The sequence below is a fragment of the Corapipo altera genome, unplaced genomic scaffold (assembly GCF_003945725.1).
Source record: "Corapipo altera isolate COAL_440 unplaced genomic scaffold, ASM394572v1 61411, whole genome shotgun sequence".
Classification (NCBI taxonomy): Eukaryota; Metazoa; Chordata; class Aves; order Passeriformes; family Pipridae; genus Corapipo; species Corapipo altera.
This window is the reverse complement of record NW_020884875.1, coordinates 13,008,686-13,025,012: the sequence shown is the minus strand read 5'-3', so window position 1 is coordinate 13,025,012 and position 16,327 is coordinate 13,008,686. Positions and strand designations below refer to the sequence as shown.

At 39.7% G+C, this 16,327-nt stretch overlaps 1 protein-coding gene across 1 annotated transcript in view; it reads left to right on the top strand.

Annotated features, from left to right (window-relative positions):
• The window catches only part of ARHGEF28 (Rho guanine nucleotide exchange factor 28), a 105,345-nt gene extending 89,862 nt beyond the window's left edge, over positions 1–15,483 (top strand). The window contains 1 exon segment of the mRNA XM_027635073.1: positions 14,340–15,483. Within this exon segment, the coding sequence (XP_027490874.1) occupies positions 14,340–14,500 (161 nt within the window). The 3' untranslated portion in view covers positions 14,501–15,483.
• Positions 15,484–16,327: the final 844 nt, after the last annotated feature.

Genomic DNA, 16,327 nt, shown 5'->3' with positions numbered 1-16,327 from the left:
GAATTCTAAACTTCCCCCTAAAAGACAGATGGCATACAAAGCCCTAGGAAATGGCTCTGCACATGAAAATTAAGTAGATAGCTTGTTCCTAAGCTATGTGAATCAAATTGAACACTACAAACATTTCATACAAGGAAGCTGATTTTCTTTTTGCTGGGTATTTTTGGCTGTGCTTTTTCCCCAGAGAGTTTAGGAGAGTTTAAGACCTCTGACCTTGTGCCTCCACTTCCTTACACCTCTGCAGCATATAGTCAGTTCTGATCACTGTGAAGGAAAACCAGCTGAGATCCAATGAAAGACTAGAAAATATTTGAAAGTTAGCTGAAACTTTTAATATTTTCATGTGGTGAATGTTTCATAACGTTTTCATGCGTTCTTCAACCAGCTTTATTTGTAAAGTTTAGTAATCATACTTCAAAAAACATTTCTAAATAATAAGTAAAAATAGAACTAAGAAACAAATACTGAGTATGGTTTACTGTATATGTCTACATACCACATACATACATGCCAGACTCAATGTATATTTAAAGTTTTTTGTGTACACACAAGGAATTTCTTTATTTGATTAATTTTCCCACAATTATTAGGCATTCTGTAAGAAGTTTGCCCTGTCAAAAAACCCTTTAAATTATTTATAGAGAAGCACCACCTGAATATATTTCCAAGGAGTTAATCACACTGCATTCTACCTTATGTTATGTACTATTCAATTAAACTTCATAAATATCCACAAATGGAAACGGTTACATTCCTCCAGTGCATAATTTTCCATTTATATTTTCTAAGGTAAGACATATGTCTCTTCACATAGGTAACATCATGATTATATATCATTGTTTTATGTGTATGGGAGGGAACTATACCAAAGACCTTCAGGCAAGTTCCCACAAAGCTGAAACTGGCACAAGTACACTCTCTAGAAAAGGTGTGTCAGTCAACAGGAGGAAAATATGATTGAAAGAAAAATGTGTTAATGCTTTACACTAATGGTTATGAAATTATCTGCATGAAAGAAGACAAGTACTTTGGCTTCGGGAATCGGGAAGTATAGGTTTTGTGTCAGACTAGATGGAGAATTCAATAAATTATTCTTGCATTTTATTGACATGTCAGGTTACCTAGCTGAAGTGATGCCTTAGGATTTACCTGTGAATTCACCTCTTTGATTTCAGGAATCAGTGCAATTTTAATTCTTTTGAACTTTGAAGTGAACAGCATTGTTTGCTGATGCTACCTTTAACTTCTTTTATTCAGATGCTGTAGCTACAGAAATAGAGTTGAAAAGTGATAGAACTGGAAAACTGCACTGGATTGAGGGAGGGTTTTTTCCTCAGACATTTAGCATGAAGGATCTTTATGTGTGGTATAGTGAAAAACACAGTTTAAATCTTTATGGGGAATGTACAAAAACCTGTAATGTCCAGAAACAGCCAAATGCAAAACTAGGGAGCAAAAATAGGACTCAATTTGAATAATATAATTTTAATATTTTTTAAAGGACAGAAATTTGTACATATATGCATATAAACAAATTAGATAGTTTGATTTTAGAAAAATAACCAATTTATTGTGGTTTCCATCAAAGTGAGTGGTTTCTAGACATGTAAGATATTTAATTTACAATAGAAAAAACCCAAAAATTCCAGAAACAATGTGTAGTATCCTATAACTCCATTGTCTTTCCTTATTCTTTATATGGAGTTTCCTTCCTATTTCTAAAGGTAAATTGTGCTAATGGTGGTTGCTTGGTTGAACCTGTTCTTAATACTGTAGATCAGATTCATTTGCTTTGATTTTCCATTGGTAATTTAGATGAGGTTTAGAACAGTACATTTTTTGTCTGTGTGGTGGTTTTGGCTGGGATAAGTTAATTTTCTCCACAGTGGCTGTGTTTGGATTTGTGCTCAACATAGTGTTGATAACACAGAGATGCCTCTGTTATTTCTGAGCAGTGATTACACAGAGCCAAGGCCTTTTCTCCTTTTTGGACTGCCACAGGAGTGTACTGGCGAGGAGACTGGGGGTGTATGGGAAATTAGAAGGAGACACAGCTGGGAGAGGTGACTGCAACTGACCAAAGGGGATATTCCAGACCATATGACATCATGCTCAGTATATAATGGGAGGGGAAGAAAGAGGAAGAGGGAATGTTTGGAGTGGCATTTGTTCTCCTGAGTCACTGCTTTGTGTGATGGAGCCCTTCCCTCCTGGAAAGGGCTGAACACCTGCCTGCTCATGGGAAGCAGTGAATTAATTCCTTGTTTTGCTTTGCTTGCTTGTGTGGCTTTTGCTTTCCCTATTAACCTGTCTTTATCTTAACCTGTCAGTTTTTTGACTTTTACCCTTCTGACTCTCTCTCCAGTCCTGCTGGTGGGGGAATAAGAAAGCAGCTGTAGGGGGCTTGGTGGCTGGCGGGGGCTAAACCATGACAGGCTATCTTAACATCAGTTATGGCCTAATGACATTGTATGGAAGTACCTCCTCTATGTTTGCATCAGGGAGGTTGAGAACAATGCTGTACAGGCCTGTCACATACAGGCTGTTTGCACTGGAACTCTAACTCATGGACTTACTCAGATGAGCCGTGGCTGTTGCCAGCACTGGAGGTGGTTAATGGGATCCCGTGTTGAGGACTACCTCTTAAATTGAGTAGGGCCTCCTTGCACCCTCCCCCCCCCAAAAAAAAAGTTGTCGCATTTCTGCATACGTGACCATTGTGAATCAATTTCTATACTGAAAGAACATGTTGATGAAATAACTTCTTCTGAGTACATCTGACTGTTCCTCTTCTGAGCTGGAAATGTAATTGTACCCCATATAGCACACACTTTACATGTCTCCTGTTTAAACAGCATCCTTTGTAGTCAATGACAAGCCAACCCCTTATCACCTGCAGAATGGCATGTGAAGATCCTTTTCAGCCTATTTTAATGTTTTGCTGATGTGTTTCATGATATTTTTAATACTGCCTTTTTTTCACTGTTTGTCCTGCACAGTGAAAAAATTCTTTCTGTTGTTCTTTCATTTGAGAAGAGGGAAAGAGGGAAATCTTTTAAAAGTAAAGGATGACATGACCTGTGGAGCTCCCTGTTAATCAGAGAGCCTCCTTAGCCGGTGTGATATTTTGAGGTACTTTCAATTTTTTGTCTTTTTTAACTGAGCAGATGCCACACTGAGAACGTGCAATTAATTCCAGATTGCCCCTTCTGTGTTCAACGGATGCTTTCTACTCTTAGCATGGAATGGCTATATAGGTGAGCACAGAGCTCACTCAGTGTTCAATGTAAGTTACAATGAGAATAAAATTAAATGGAAATATATAAGAACATGAAGTTGAGCAACATCAACACCCTCATCTTCCAAGTTCAAAATCACATCCCTTCATTAGAACAATTAAGATCTTACTTTTAACTCTGCAACATATAACAGCAAATTTGCCTTTTCTCCATACCACAAAACACTTGCGTTTCATGCTCTGCTGGAAGACATCAGTGCCTCTGGGGTACTTGGTGGAAGTGAAAAAGAGAGGAAGTTTTTTTTTTTCCTCTTGGGAATCACACTTCCATTTGTTTAAACCAAATGGCAAAAGGGATTAAATCACATGGCAGTGTGATACCAAAGTGAAAAATATGTCATTGTATGTCACCTGCAATTAGTATATTTCAAGTAACATTTGCATTTCACCTCTGCAGTGCTCAGGTTTGTTGTGGTTCTGTTATTGATTTTCTCATCTCAAAACACTTTTTCTCATTTCTGAATGTAACCACAGTAGATGCAGCACTATTACATAACCCTTTAATTAAGGCAACTAATGCTATTTTGGTTTTATTTTGTACACTAATATAAGTACAGAATTTCCTGTGTAATGCCTGTCTGATTTTATTCTTTCTAGTATCTTCTCATTTAGGGTCTATTCATTAGGAGGGAAGTTTAAAACAGTGCAAATCTTTAAGGCGATGAATGGATTAAAGACGCTGTCAGTCCCTGTCTTTTGAGGTACCACTGGTGTTGGTGTAAATCTGCACACCACACTAGGTTTCACTGTCTGCAGACTTCTTAAACAGCAACAAGATAATGGGCCAAATCTTTCTCATTTGCCTCTCATTTATGGTTCCATCAACTTTTGTGTAGTGGTTTCTGAAGTTGGTTGAATTACTGGTGTCAGTGAAACTGGAGTGGTTTGGACCATCTCTCTTATGAGCAGATTTATTCTTTACTTAGGTAGCATATTCCAGTGGGTGACTGTTTCAGGGAAGTAGGAAGAAGGAAAGGAGCACATTTTGAAGCAGAAGACCCTGAGCAGAGGGTCTTTAGCCAGACAGTTGGTTTGTAGCTCAGGGTTATGCAGAGCTGTGACTTTGACAGCAAATCCGCAGGAAAAGAGGTGATCTCTGAGGAAAAAAATCACAAAACAAGAGTCTTGTGGGTTAGTTGATGGCAGGAAGATACCTTGGGAGGTCTTTATTTCCTTGGGAAATGTAATCTGTGGGTAGAGACCTGGTTGTGTGCCCTGCTTTAGTACATTAAATATGTTTTGTATGTGTTTTGTAATAGAGTTGGAACCTGACATAGATGCACAAGTGTGAATAAATAATGCATCTTAATGTCTGGGAGAAGCTGTTTATGGATGATCAAATTTTGCAAGACACTGAGCATGCAAACACACCTTCTACAATCATGTAGCTGAGTCACCAAGTATATCTGTCTGGCTTATTTTGAAAAGTACAATCTCATTTTAATTATTTAGTAAAATACTTTACATATTCCAGGAAATGGCCTGTAGCACATTGTGTAAAAGTAATGAAGTCTTAGTAATATGAAACTTCATCATCATCTCCTGTTAAATATTTACTGGGAAACTGGTGAAGATTTTCTATCTTTTTCTGGTATTCATCACAGGAGCACCCAGTTGCCATCCAAATCCTTCTCCAGATGCTATAGAAAACTTTCCTTTGGGTGTAAATTTTTGGTGGGGCAGTAGAGGCAAAGAGCTTTGATGTTAGTATGGAAGTTGTTTTCAGTTTAATCAAATAGGAAGACTTACAACAGTCACCTGCTGAGATTCCTTGAGTGTCCCGTGGAAGTCTCGTCTAGAGCTGGAACATAAATGATACAATGATAGATGTGATTGGTCTATATTTGTTTAGGGTCTGTCATAGAAAAATAAAAAATATATGCCTTTAAATATCATTGAATTTACTCTGTGATAAAGAATATATGTCAGACAGGGGAAGTGGTATATTTGTCAAAGATGAAAAGAGATTTTTTTTTCTTTTATTAATTGAGCTTGAAAATTGCAGGGTAATTGTTCCTGAAAGCAAAACTTCAGAGAAGGTATCTCCTGTGCAGGGCAACTTGCCATTGCAGCACAATGCCATCGAGAAGGTGATGAAGGTCTAAGAAAGGCTTCTGCATTAAACACAGACAGTTTTGAACTGAAAGTGAAATTAATACAGGAGGGTGTTTTAAAACCTGTGATGAAGGCAAGGTAGAAGAAGGAGGTGATGAATCTGGGCTTAAGGGTAAGACCAGTGTAGCTCATAGCAGAGAGAAGTGGGAGCAGAAGTAATGAAAGTGGATCTGAGCACTCTTCATGCACTCATGCAAAGCACTTGGCTGAAGAGATGCTTATTTGATAATTGTGCTTTTTTTTGACTTTGTACAATTTTTCCTTTCGCTTTTATGCAGACTGTTCTCACATCAGTTACATGTTCACAGAACTTTTAGCAAGCAATTAAAAAGGGCTACCATTTCAAAATATTCAGTTGCACCCTGAAAATTCCTATGCTTATTATGCAAAACTTGGGGAATATGCTGCTTTTCAGTTTTTGATGGTTTTTTCTTCAATGGCTGCAAGAAGAAAACAGCAGCACATATACTTCCTGCCAATCTGGCTAGAAATGGATAAAAAGGGCTGTGCTAATACTCAAACTGCAGTAGAAAATTATCCAATATTTCCTTCAGTTTTGAGCTCAGAAGAGAACAATTACCTCTGTGATTATCAGATAAGAGGCTTCTCTCAGATGCTCACTCTTGTAGTAATGCCCATATTTTTTCCTCTATTAATCAAGATCTGCAGCTCTATTAAAGGGTAAGATTAGCATGTAATTGATTTGAAACAGGTGCTTTGCCTTATTTTTAATTCTGTGGCAATTCTGTATATTGACTTGGTATTCTTCTGCTACTCTCTTTGAGCTTTTATGAGTAAGAAGTAGTGGATCTGGTCTGTTGTTGGGACATTACCCTATAAAACCAAGGTGCTTAGGAGGAGACCTGAGTGTTTTATATATTACCTCCCCCTTTTGGCTTTTGTAACCCAGCTGTCCCCTTCTGCTACTCAAGAAAATGTTTGCCAAACTCCAGAGCACACTCCTTTGTGTTGCACCTGAAAGACTGGCTAAATGCTGGGGACTGAACTGATTTTTTTGCCAAGGTCTTTGATTTCACATTTATTTCAAAGTGAAATTGTAGTTAAAAAGCCCCAACAAAACAACTCACAATCTAAAAGCATCCATAAAATATGAGGCAAAGTTAATCAACAGAATAACATCTGTGTGTGGTAACAAAGAGCTCAAAAGAACAGTTTTGATGTGTAAATGTCCCTTTTTGTTTCAAAGGGAATGAACTCATGTGCCAGAGACAGTGTTTTTTCAGGACTAATATGGTAACCGTTTCTCTCTTGGGGAGGGAAGGAGAGAAAGCCTCACTGTAGTGTTTTCTTTTCAGGGTGCAAATTGGGGCAGAGTGTGAGGGAGGTTTGGGGATGTGCTGGCCACCTGCAGAAAGGGGAGCTGGTTTCATCATCTGCTGAGTCCTTGAAAGTGCTCTTTGGGTCTGTAACTTTATGGGGTTTCTGTTTCTCCAGCAAACATTGAAACAGGAGTGTTCCTCACTCATGGTAGTTTGTTTTGACTTCAGTTTGCTGGCAAAAATGGCTTCTGCAGATTATGGGCCGAGAGGAAATGGTTCCAGCCCACTTCATACACACCCACATTAGACACCCAAACTGGGAGGCTGGTTTCCCGTGCATTCCACTGCTGTCAGTGGACAGGCGAGTTGCCCATGCCCCTGGAGACGTGCCCTGTGTGGGCGCCCTGGGTGGAGCAGTGGCCCGAGGCGGCAGCTGGTCACGTTCCTTGTGATCCTTTGTAGGAGGGGTGTTCTTGAGGTTTTATGGTTCTTTCCTCTTGATCATTTGAGTGCAGCTGTGTTTAATGAGCTGGAAAAGAAGTAGGTCAATAAAACATGTGTTCATTGTTAGCAGAATACCTGTTGGACCATGTGTGTGTCTGTAATTGACCATCTAAAGCTTCAAAGCTTAGCGCAAAGACAATTTAATAAGGAATTCATACCTAAATAAATTAATATTAAGCAGAAGCAGACAGCTGTCAGGCAGTATGCCCTGCTGAGGTGAGACTGTGGGCATTTAATGCACAGACAAGTTATGATTTCAAGCCAGGCCTATTTTTAAGTCTCTCTTATTGATATGCATTAGAAAATAGCATGCCAAAAATAGCTGATAACATAGCCATGTAAGTAGGTTAAAATTTTAATTGACCCAGGGGCATGCTATGAACTTGATGTTAAAGAGGTGTCACTGTCATTGTCTGAGCTTGAGTTGTTTTTAAAATCTTTTCTTTGGTAACACCAGTGTTAGAAATAGTATGTTTATGGTGCTTTAATAAAAGAAAAGATGGTCGCATCATCACATTACTCCAAAACCTGGAGCTTTAAGACAAGTATGAGTTGGAACTTTATGATTAGTGCAGTTTTGGTGGAATAAATTATATTTTGTCTTAGCCAAGAATTTGATCCAAATTCTCTAGACCAAACTTTCCTAAAAGAATTATGAGGCAAAACCTGAAGACTGAACTGCATTGTTTTACCTAAGACAACTACACAAAGAGCAGAAACATGCAGAATAATGGCGTTCCCAGTAATTTTACCATGATCAAAAATCCAAAGTACAGACATGGAGAAGAGTTGTGTTACAGACCTTATTCATCATAGACTTTGAATTCTTTCTGTTCTTTGTCTTGTAACAAAAAAATGAACCAAAAGCTGATAAGACTAATTAATGTAGGCTCTATTATGATATAATTCCTCATCTGCTTTTCGTGTAAAGACCTTATTCATGAAGGTGCTTGTTTGCCTAAGAAATGCAACTGCTGCTTTTTCACAGGGTTGGGCTGGCTAAAAGCAAATAACAGCATTAAAATACCCAGATTGATTTCCTGCCTTATTCAGTCAGCTGGGAAATGGATTAGGCTCCTCTTTCCTTGGTAACTTTAGTAAAAATATTTTTCCCAGTGTTTTTTGAGGCCCAGTGCCAAATTCAGTTCCTGCTGTGAAATGAGCTTTATTGAGGTGCAAAGGGCCTTGTTTGACCATGGTATGTGAGATCTCAACTCCTAGTGAAATTGCTGGGAATTATTCTCAGATCCTCAAGGCTTACAGATGACTTATCTGTAGCAAGTGTTCTGAACTGGCACAGTAGCAGCAGTGTCCTAGTTGTTCCAGGGTGATGGCAAAGCGTTCCAGGTGTGCAGTGCTGCACACGATGTTTATTCCCTTTCTCCCACCAACCATAAACGACTAAACCTGTAGTATGGAAAATCCATAGCAAATTAGGAAAGTCTTAGTAGGCTTTAAAAAAAGCAATCAAAACTGATGCCTTTCATGGTGAGGAAAGGGAAAGAGGCTGAGGTGCCTGGAGTTCCCTGGGGAATTGGCTGGCTGTCACTAATGAGTCTGCATAGAAACCACTGGGAGCATCGTTAGAGACAAAGAGGTGCTGTGGGATTTGCCGATGGGGACTTTCAGTGGAGCCTGTGGGAGTTAGGTTGTCGTTAGACATTGAACAGTAATGGCAAATGAGAGCCTGTTACCCTTGAATTCCTTTGAATATCCCAGACCTGGCAGACTTAGCACTGGTTTTTAGGTGTCTGTTTTTGCTTTGCATTATGCATGAGTACCAGTGGGGGGATTAAATAGAGCAGCTCTGCCATTTCACATAACGGTGGCCTGAAGCTGATGTGTCAGCTGTCAGTCCAGATGAACTGGGTACCAGTTATTATAAATACATGTAAAACCAAAACCTAACTTTATTTATTATTTTCAGAGGAATAATGGCTTTGAGACTGTTTGACATATTTGTTGCTAAAAATAGCAGAAATCTCTCTTCATTTAATGAAATTTTATTTTGTAAAGAGGGCCAATGAGACAGATCTCTGAAAGGCACAGCAAATTAATTCAGTGTCTGCAAAATCTATGTGGTGTATTCCTTCCAAACCTCCCTTTATTTTTTTTCTTTTTTTTTTATTTTTTCTCCTTTTTTTTTTTTTTTTTTTTTTTTTTGGAAACAGCTAGGAAGTAATAAGATCCCTTCCAGCTTGAATTATCCTATGATGCTGTGAAACCCCAGAGTCAGAGTCGAAGGAGGAAAACTGAGGGCTTTCTATTCAAAACACAGAGGCTCGAGAGAGTTTTTTTTTACCTGGAGTGTTTCTTGCCTTGATAATGTCCTCCTGTTCTTCCCATAATCATTGCTGTGAGCACTCCAGGCTTACGTGAAGAGCTCTGATCCTGGGAGAGAGAGAGGAGGGGTGAAGGGGGTGAAAGAGAAAATCTGTGGCATTTATTTGATGTGAAAGTGCTTACATCCTATGACAACAGACAGGAGGTGAGAATCAGTGTGACTAATGAGTTGTTTACTTGGCTTTTGCATCCCCTGACCGCCCCCTCCCCTCCCGCCCCCAGGAACATGGGCTGTGTTTGTTTTGATGTGTATTGATTTCAGATTCCTGCAAATACAATTGCTTTGTCCTTCACCTTCTCAGCAGTTTGTGAGACACCACTAATCCTGTCTCAGTGCTATGGGAAAGGTAGGGTATGGTAGTTAGGATGCAGAATGCTTTTTTCCCCCTTTCCCATACAACAGTAGGATGTTTTTAGCCAGGAGCTGTCATTTCTCAGAGTTTGGATCCCGAATCCATTTAGAGAACTGTCATTATTGTTATATTGAGGTTGTCTAAGAAAAGCATGGAAAGAGTGTCTGCAGTTTCCTCATGGTTGTCCTCATGATACCAGACCTAAACTCATGGAAAATGGGGAAAAAATGGGATTTGTTTTTAATGTTGGATTTGGCGGTAGCTGTGTGAATTAGACAATTTGTGATTGTTTTCAGAATTTGTTAGAAACAGCCTCTGACTCCTTTTGAGAAAATTGGTGAGGTACACAACAGGGAATACCTGGAGTTTATTTAATGGGATGGTCTTGGCTGAGATAAAAAGGACAAAAAGCTGTACTTTTGGGGTATTTCGTGTTGTGATGTGGCACTGCTGGACTACATGTGACCAAAATGTTGAAGTGCTGACTACCTAATATCACCTAATATCACAGATTACCTAATATTTGGTTTCCAGACTCAAGCACATCTCTCTTTCTGGGGTGTTTGACCAGCCCAACGTTGAAAGAACGTATTTCTCTGGTTTGCTGTTCACTTTTGTCTAGGGGTACCCATGATGCAGCTGTGGATCTGGCTTGCTCTTTAGGAAAGAGTTACCTGGAGCGTCATAGGAGAAAAATATTTTACATTAGTGAGAAACAGTTAAAGAGGGCTTCATTTTGCCCATAAACTCCAGGGTCCAGGATGCAGAAAGATACCAACAGCCCTTGGCTGGTGTAGAAGTGGGAGAAAGTAGGTTGCTGTGAGTCTCACAGTAGACCCTGTGGAAGTGTCTCAGCTACAGATCAGTTTCATTAAAGCTTTGGAAATCTGAGTATATTTCCTGCACTTACATAAATACGAAGGAAAAAAAAAAAAAAGAGTGTAAATGAGCAAGAGGTGGGAAGGGTACTCGTAGGGGCTGTGGGAAAGCTTTTTCTGGGCACTGGTGATGTGGGTGCTGGTCTGGTGGGTGCGCTGTTGAGCTAAACACAGCTTACCAGAGGGAGCGCCCCTTGGTACCTTGGAAGGGAGCAGAGGAAAGGATAAGTAAATGCTGAATTTAAAGAAAGGGAGTAATACAAAACTCATTTTTTGGCTGATGTTGACAGGTGAATTACAGTGATGTTTAAGGAGGCTCAAAAACGTCCTGACCTGACTCTTGATCCATAGTGAATTCTGACCATCTGTCAGAATGCAGCAGAGAATGGGCCTGGAGAGGGTCTGGGGAGTTCCCCTGGATGCTCCAGCTGCCTGGGGAGCCCAGGAGAACTTTCTGGATGTCACTTTTCCAGTAGCAGCCTTGATGTCTGCACAGATAATCAGTTTGGTTTGCGTTTTTATTAAACATTCTCGGCTCCCAGAGTTCTGTAGTAAAGAGCAGCTAATGTTTTTAAGTCTGGTTTTGGAAGTTTCTTCTCTGTTTCGGAAGAGCACTTAAAGAGGAGAATTTCTCTCAGCATTCTCCTACTTGGTGACGAGGATGGCTTATTTCCCCCATGCTGTACCAGAGAACTCAGGGGAGACTTCGTGGCTGCTGCTGGTGCTTTACATTACAAGAACAGTGCTGACTGGTGGTTCAGTCCCCTTTCCCTACTCTTCCTTCATCTGAGACTTTTATTATCATTTCTGTCACTCCTTACACCCTTTATGTGCAGCTTTATGCACATCATACTGCTGCCTGTGATAACAGCTGGTCTCCTGGCTCAGCTGCTTCCAGCATGGCATCCGGCAGAGTAACAGCAGGCGCTCTCCCCAGCGGCAGGGTGAGTGTATTGCCTTGGAGACACATTGTGCTTTTATTAGGCAGAGTCTGTGTTGAGTGCCACCTGAAGTGCATCCAAAACCAGCTCCTTCCGTCCTCAGTTGGGTTAAGCACAACGTTTCCAGCCTGAAGCCACTTGTCACCCCATTCAGGTGCGTTGTCACCTCCTGAATGCTCGTCTGCTGTTCAGATTCTCCAGATGCAGCAGAATTAACCAAACAAAAAAAAAAAAAGACAGCTAAAGTAGTAATAAATCATTAATTTTGATAGTGACAGAATCTGATTTGTTTTCCCAGAACTTGGATGGTCTCCACTGCTCAGGTCTACTCTTAGAGTTGTAACAGGTAATGAGAAATGGCTTGGAAACAGCTACTGTTTTAATTGGTGAAGCAATTACTGTTTAGTTTTGATGGTGGAAAATAACTGCATGTAAGGTGCTTCCCTTTCTTTTCTGTGTTTTTTTCAAATTTGTAATTAGGCTTCTCCAATTATGTACTTCATACACTTTGGAAACAGATCTTTCAAATAAATGTTTAGTGCCTGGTATTCTTATGCGCATAACTTTGGTAAAGTGAATAGACTCACAGGACTTAAAAAGGACTATTAATGTGGGTAAAATTACCTAAAAATGGAAGTGTTTAGAAGTTGAGGCTCTTCCACTAATAGGGCTCTTTTTAATAAATAAATAAACTCCATGTATCCAGCTTTCATAAAGAAAAGCAGACATATTCCTGCTTTCTTCTGTTGATGCAAATTGTAATATTTTTCTAATATGACTATCAAAAATAAAGAAATTAAGAAGTCATCTTTAAAAAAATCAAGGTTGTTCAAATAAGTTGCGGATTTAAGTTCTGCTATGTTACATATTGCAAATAACTCACCTGCAGTCAAGACTTACTCTGAATTTTCATCAAGGCTGAAACTTAATTTGTTAAATTCAATATAAAACAGTAAAAGAAAGACATTTGGGGATTAATTGTGGTAAGGTCCCGTGTCATCCCTCTATGACTAAGCACTGTTTGTTTATAATACTTTGCCCCTGCCAATGACCCTGCAGTCTTGGCAGCAATCTTTATAATGTACATGTGGCTTACCCTGGGAGCTGAAGCCCCAAAACCTGTTTGCTCCCCGCAGCTGTGTGAATATCAAAGAGGAGAAGATGCTGAATGCAGAGGCAGTGATACGATGTGTTCCCACATGCCCATCACATAATCATCTCATACTGCTCCACATCGTGGCAGGGAGCAGTTGGCGAGCCTCAGCTTTTCAGGGTGCCAGCAAACTTGTTTTGCCTTAAATTCCTGCATCAGTGAACAAGACTGGTGAAAGCCACATGTGTAAGGGGAGTGCCAAATGCAGGCAGGTGGCATTTTGAATTGCCACCAGTTAGAGTGACATGGTGTGTAAAACCCCAAATAACTCCTTTTTAATAGATTTTCATTGCACATACATGTGAGAAGAAGTACGGACCAGAGCAGGCATGACATCTTCAGCTCTTTGCATGAATGATCAAGACTCAAAGGACCCCATTTCTGAGTTTGCTTGCTTCTGGTGTTACCATGCTATGGGAAGGATTCCAAGCTCCCCTTCTTCTTGCAGAGTCCTTTTTTGAGACAGAAGAATGAAAATTTAACTCTCCTGATGTAATAGTAGAGATTGGTCAGGCCAAGATTACAGTGAAAAATATTGCAGACTTTTCTCATCACTATGCATGAGAATACACATTCCCTTGTTATGCGGATTGTTTTTATGGTAAAACTACTTTGAAGACATACAGATGTAGAAAACCCAACTACTAAGATGTAGGGCCGGAAGTGCTACAGAATGCTGGCTAGGGATAAAACCCAACCGTAGTTGTGTTGTTTTGGTTTTTTTAAGCCATATACAGATCATCACAAAAGTCTCCATTGCTCAATGCTGGAAAACAAGTACCTGATTCTCTGCATTTGTGGGAGAAGACTGGAAAGATAACAAATGAAGATTCGAGTGAAATAATGTTGTAGTATTGGGGTGCAAGTATTCTCTCCACATCACACCTAAAGGATTGAGACAAGAACAGAGTAGGTAGTTTGTGCAAATAAGTACTAATAACTTGGTAGAAAAAAAAAGAATGCTTATACATCAGAACGCAAGTGCCAGCCACGTAGACTTTTAACTGGGTTTGCTCAGTTGATTTTTTCATCTGTAAAAGGAAGGCTTGCAAATAAATTTTTATGTAATGATGAAAACTGTATTAATTCTACCATTGTATTATTACTAACAAAGGTACTGATTATGTGCTGTATGTTTCCATTCAGCCCAACTCTGACGTCATTTAAACCTTTCCATTATTGCGTATGTTCAGTAAAGTATGGCTATTCATTTTTTCAAATTATTATTATAAAAATAATGACAGTGAGCATTCTTCATGTGACAGTGGACAGACTTGAACAGACTTCAGTAAACTTGTGTAAGGTACCTCTCACCAAACTGTAGTATGACTTGTACTAGAATGCTGTTTTCCTTTCTAGACAGACACAACAAATTAGAAAATGTTGCTAATGAAAAAGTCAGAATTCTCTCTTTGTGATGGCAGTGGCATGGCAGAAGATGCATGGTCTCATGTCCTTCTCTTGTGTGTTACAGATCTGAACACATCACAGATCCAGGTTCCTGAAATAAGCATTCCAAACAAGGGATCCACCCAGTCGCCACAAGTAGACGCACTGGTGCTGAGCCATCAGCCTGAGAGCCTGCAGGACACAGAAAGTGGAGGCAGAGTAGAAGAGAAGATTGTTTACCTCTGATGGCTTGTTTTCTAATCTCAGTAGCACTTTGGCAATATAACCATGTTTGCTTTTCTAAGTATCTGTAGCTGCTCTCTGTATGACCAGCTGGCTTTAAGGATAGTGTTTAATATTAAATGTAAATTTTTTCCCTTGATAAATACAGCAATTAAGTTATTTTGAAGCCTTTGTTGTATAATCTTTAATTTATGATTTAATTTTAACTGCTTTGCAAGAAGCAATGGGTAGCAGGAGAGACATTTTGGAATTGCAAAGATGCCACCAGGAATTGTGAAAACTAATGTTGATTTTCTCATGAGTCCTCTTTTTAAAAGGACAAACTAGGAGAGACAGGCCTGCTATTTGAGATTTGAGAGTGTGTATCAGTAACCTTCTAACAGTTGTGATATAACATGAGAAGACAGCAATCTAAGAATGGTGGCTATAGTCTTAGCTGAAATGTGCCATGTACACTTCACTGTTGGGTCATTTTCTTTATCCTCTTGCTCAGGAACTGCTCAGCAGAAGATGTTTTTTATGCATAAGTGTGTTTGTTCATGTCCCAAAGCCTATCATCATTATGATACTAGTGCCAGTTTCTGTGCAGAGATGCAGTAAATCTGTTTATTATTGTATTATATCTCATTTCAGTAAGTGCCCTTATGCATTAAAATTTACCAGATGAAACATCTCACTGGTCAAAAGACAAGAAAGGAAGGAAATAGTAGGCTTCTAGTTCTGAAACTCCACTGCTTTCCCATGTAGGAGCCAGGTAGCTTTCTGCTTTCAGATTCCTGGGGTTGTCTGTGTGTTAGGCAGTAAGAAACCAGGACCTGTTTCATGCCTTTTCATCTTTCAGAAATATTTGTACACTTCTGTCAAATTGAATAAATTTTCTGTGTGTTTCTGCAAAACTGTAACTTTGATTCATTGTCAGATTCTCCAAAGAAATAGGAAAACAGGAGGAAAATGAAAAAATAAATAAACTTCAAACTTTGTTTGCACTCAGCTCTGCTGCAGATGTGTCTGCCTTGGTCCAGCACAGCCAAAGCTGTGCTCCATGTATCTCAGCTGGCAAAACCAAGGATGTGCTTATTGCTGCTTTGCGTGGCTGATGGGATTAGCAGAGGCACAGCAGGAATGTGGCTTCACAGCTCCTGAGTCAGAGCTGCCTCACCTCTACCCTCATGGGGCAGAAAAGCACAGGATTGGTCCTGCCCATTTGTCTGGGCAAGCCCCAAGTGTCATATGGTTTTCATTTTTCCCTAAGACTTGAGTTGTCCAAAATCTTTTTCAGGGAGTAGAGTTTTAGATGGTGTATGTTTGTCAGCAAGGGTTTCCTGATGCAGAAGATTCTCTTCCAGAGACTGGTGTGCTGTGGGGAATACTCAAAGGCAGAGCTTTCTGAGCTGCATCTCACTGGACTACCAGACTAGCTGTTCAGGTGGTGTCTTGGGCCAACAACTGAGCACCTGACTTTCTTCATGAGCAGGACCTGATTCTCAGCTGGTATTAATTGATGTGCAAATGTCATCAGGGAAAGACTGGGCCTGCAGATGTATTTTCCAGTGTCTGTGTCCAGCCTTCAAGACTCGTCCTAACCCAACAGCACTTTTATGTCTTCTTATAAGAGAAAAAACCTTTTAGAATTCCTAGAATTGTTTTACCTTTTGTACTTTTCACAATTAGACTAAAATTAAAATGTGGATTTAACTTCTCTTAAGGGTTCTGCAGTAAGGACAGTCCATGGCCTTTCTGTTTTACCAGTCAGCACTGAATTCAGAGTTGCCATCTGAACAGTTTTTGGCAAATTTCTGAGTATACAGACCAATTTCTTGGGATGCTCTA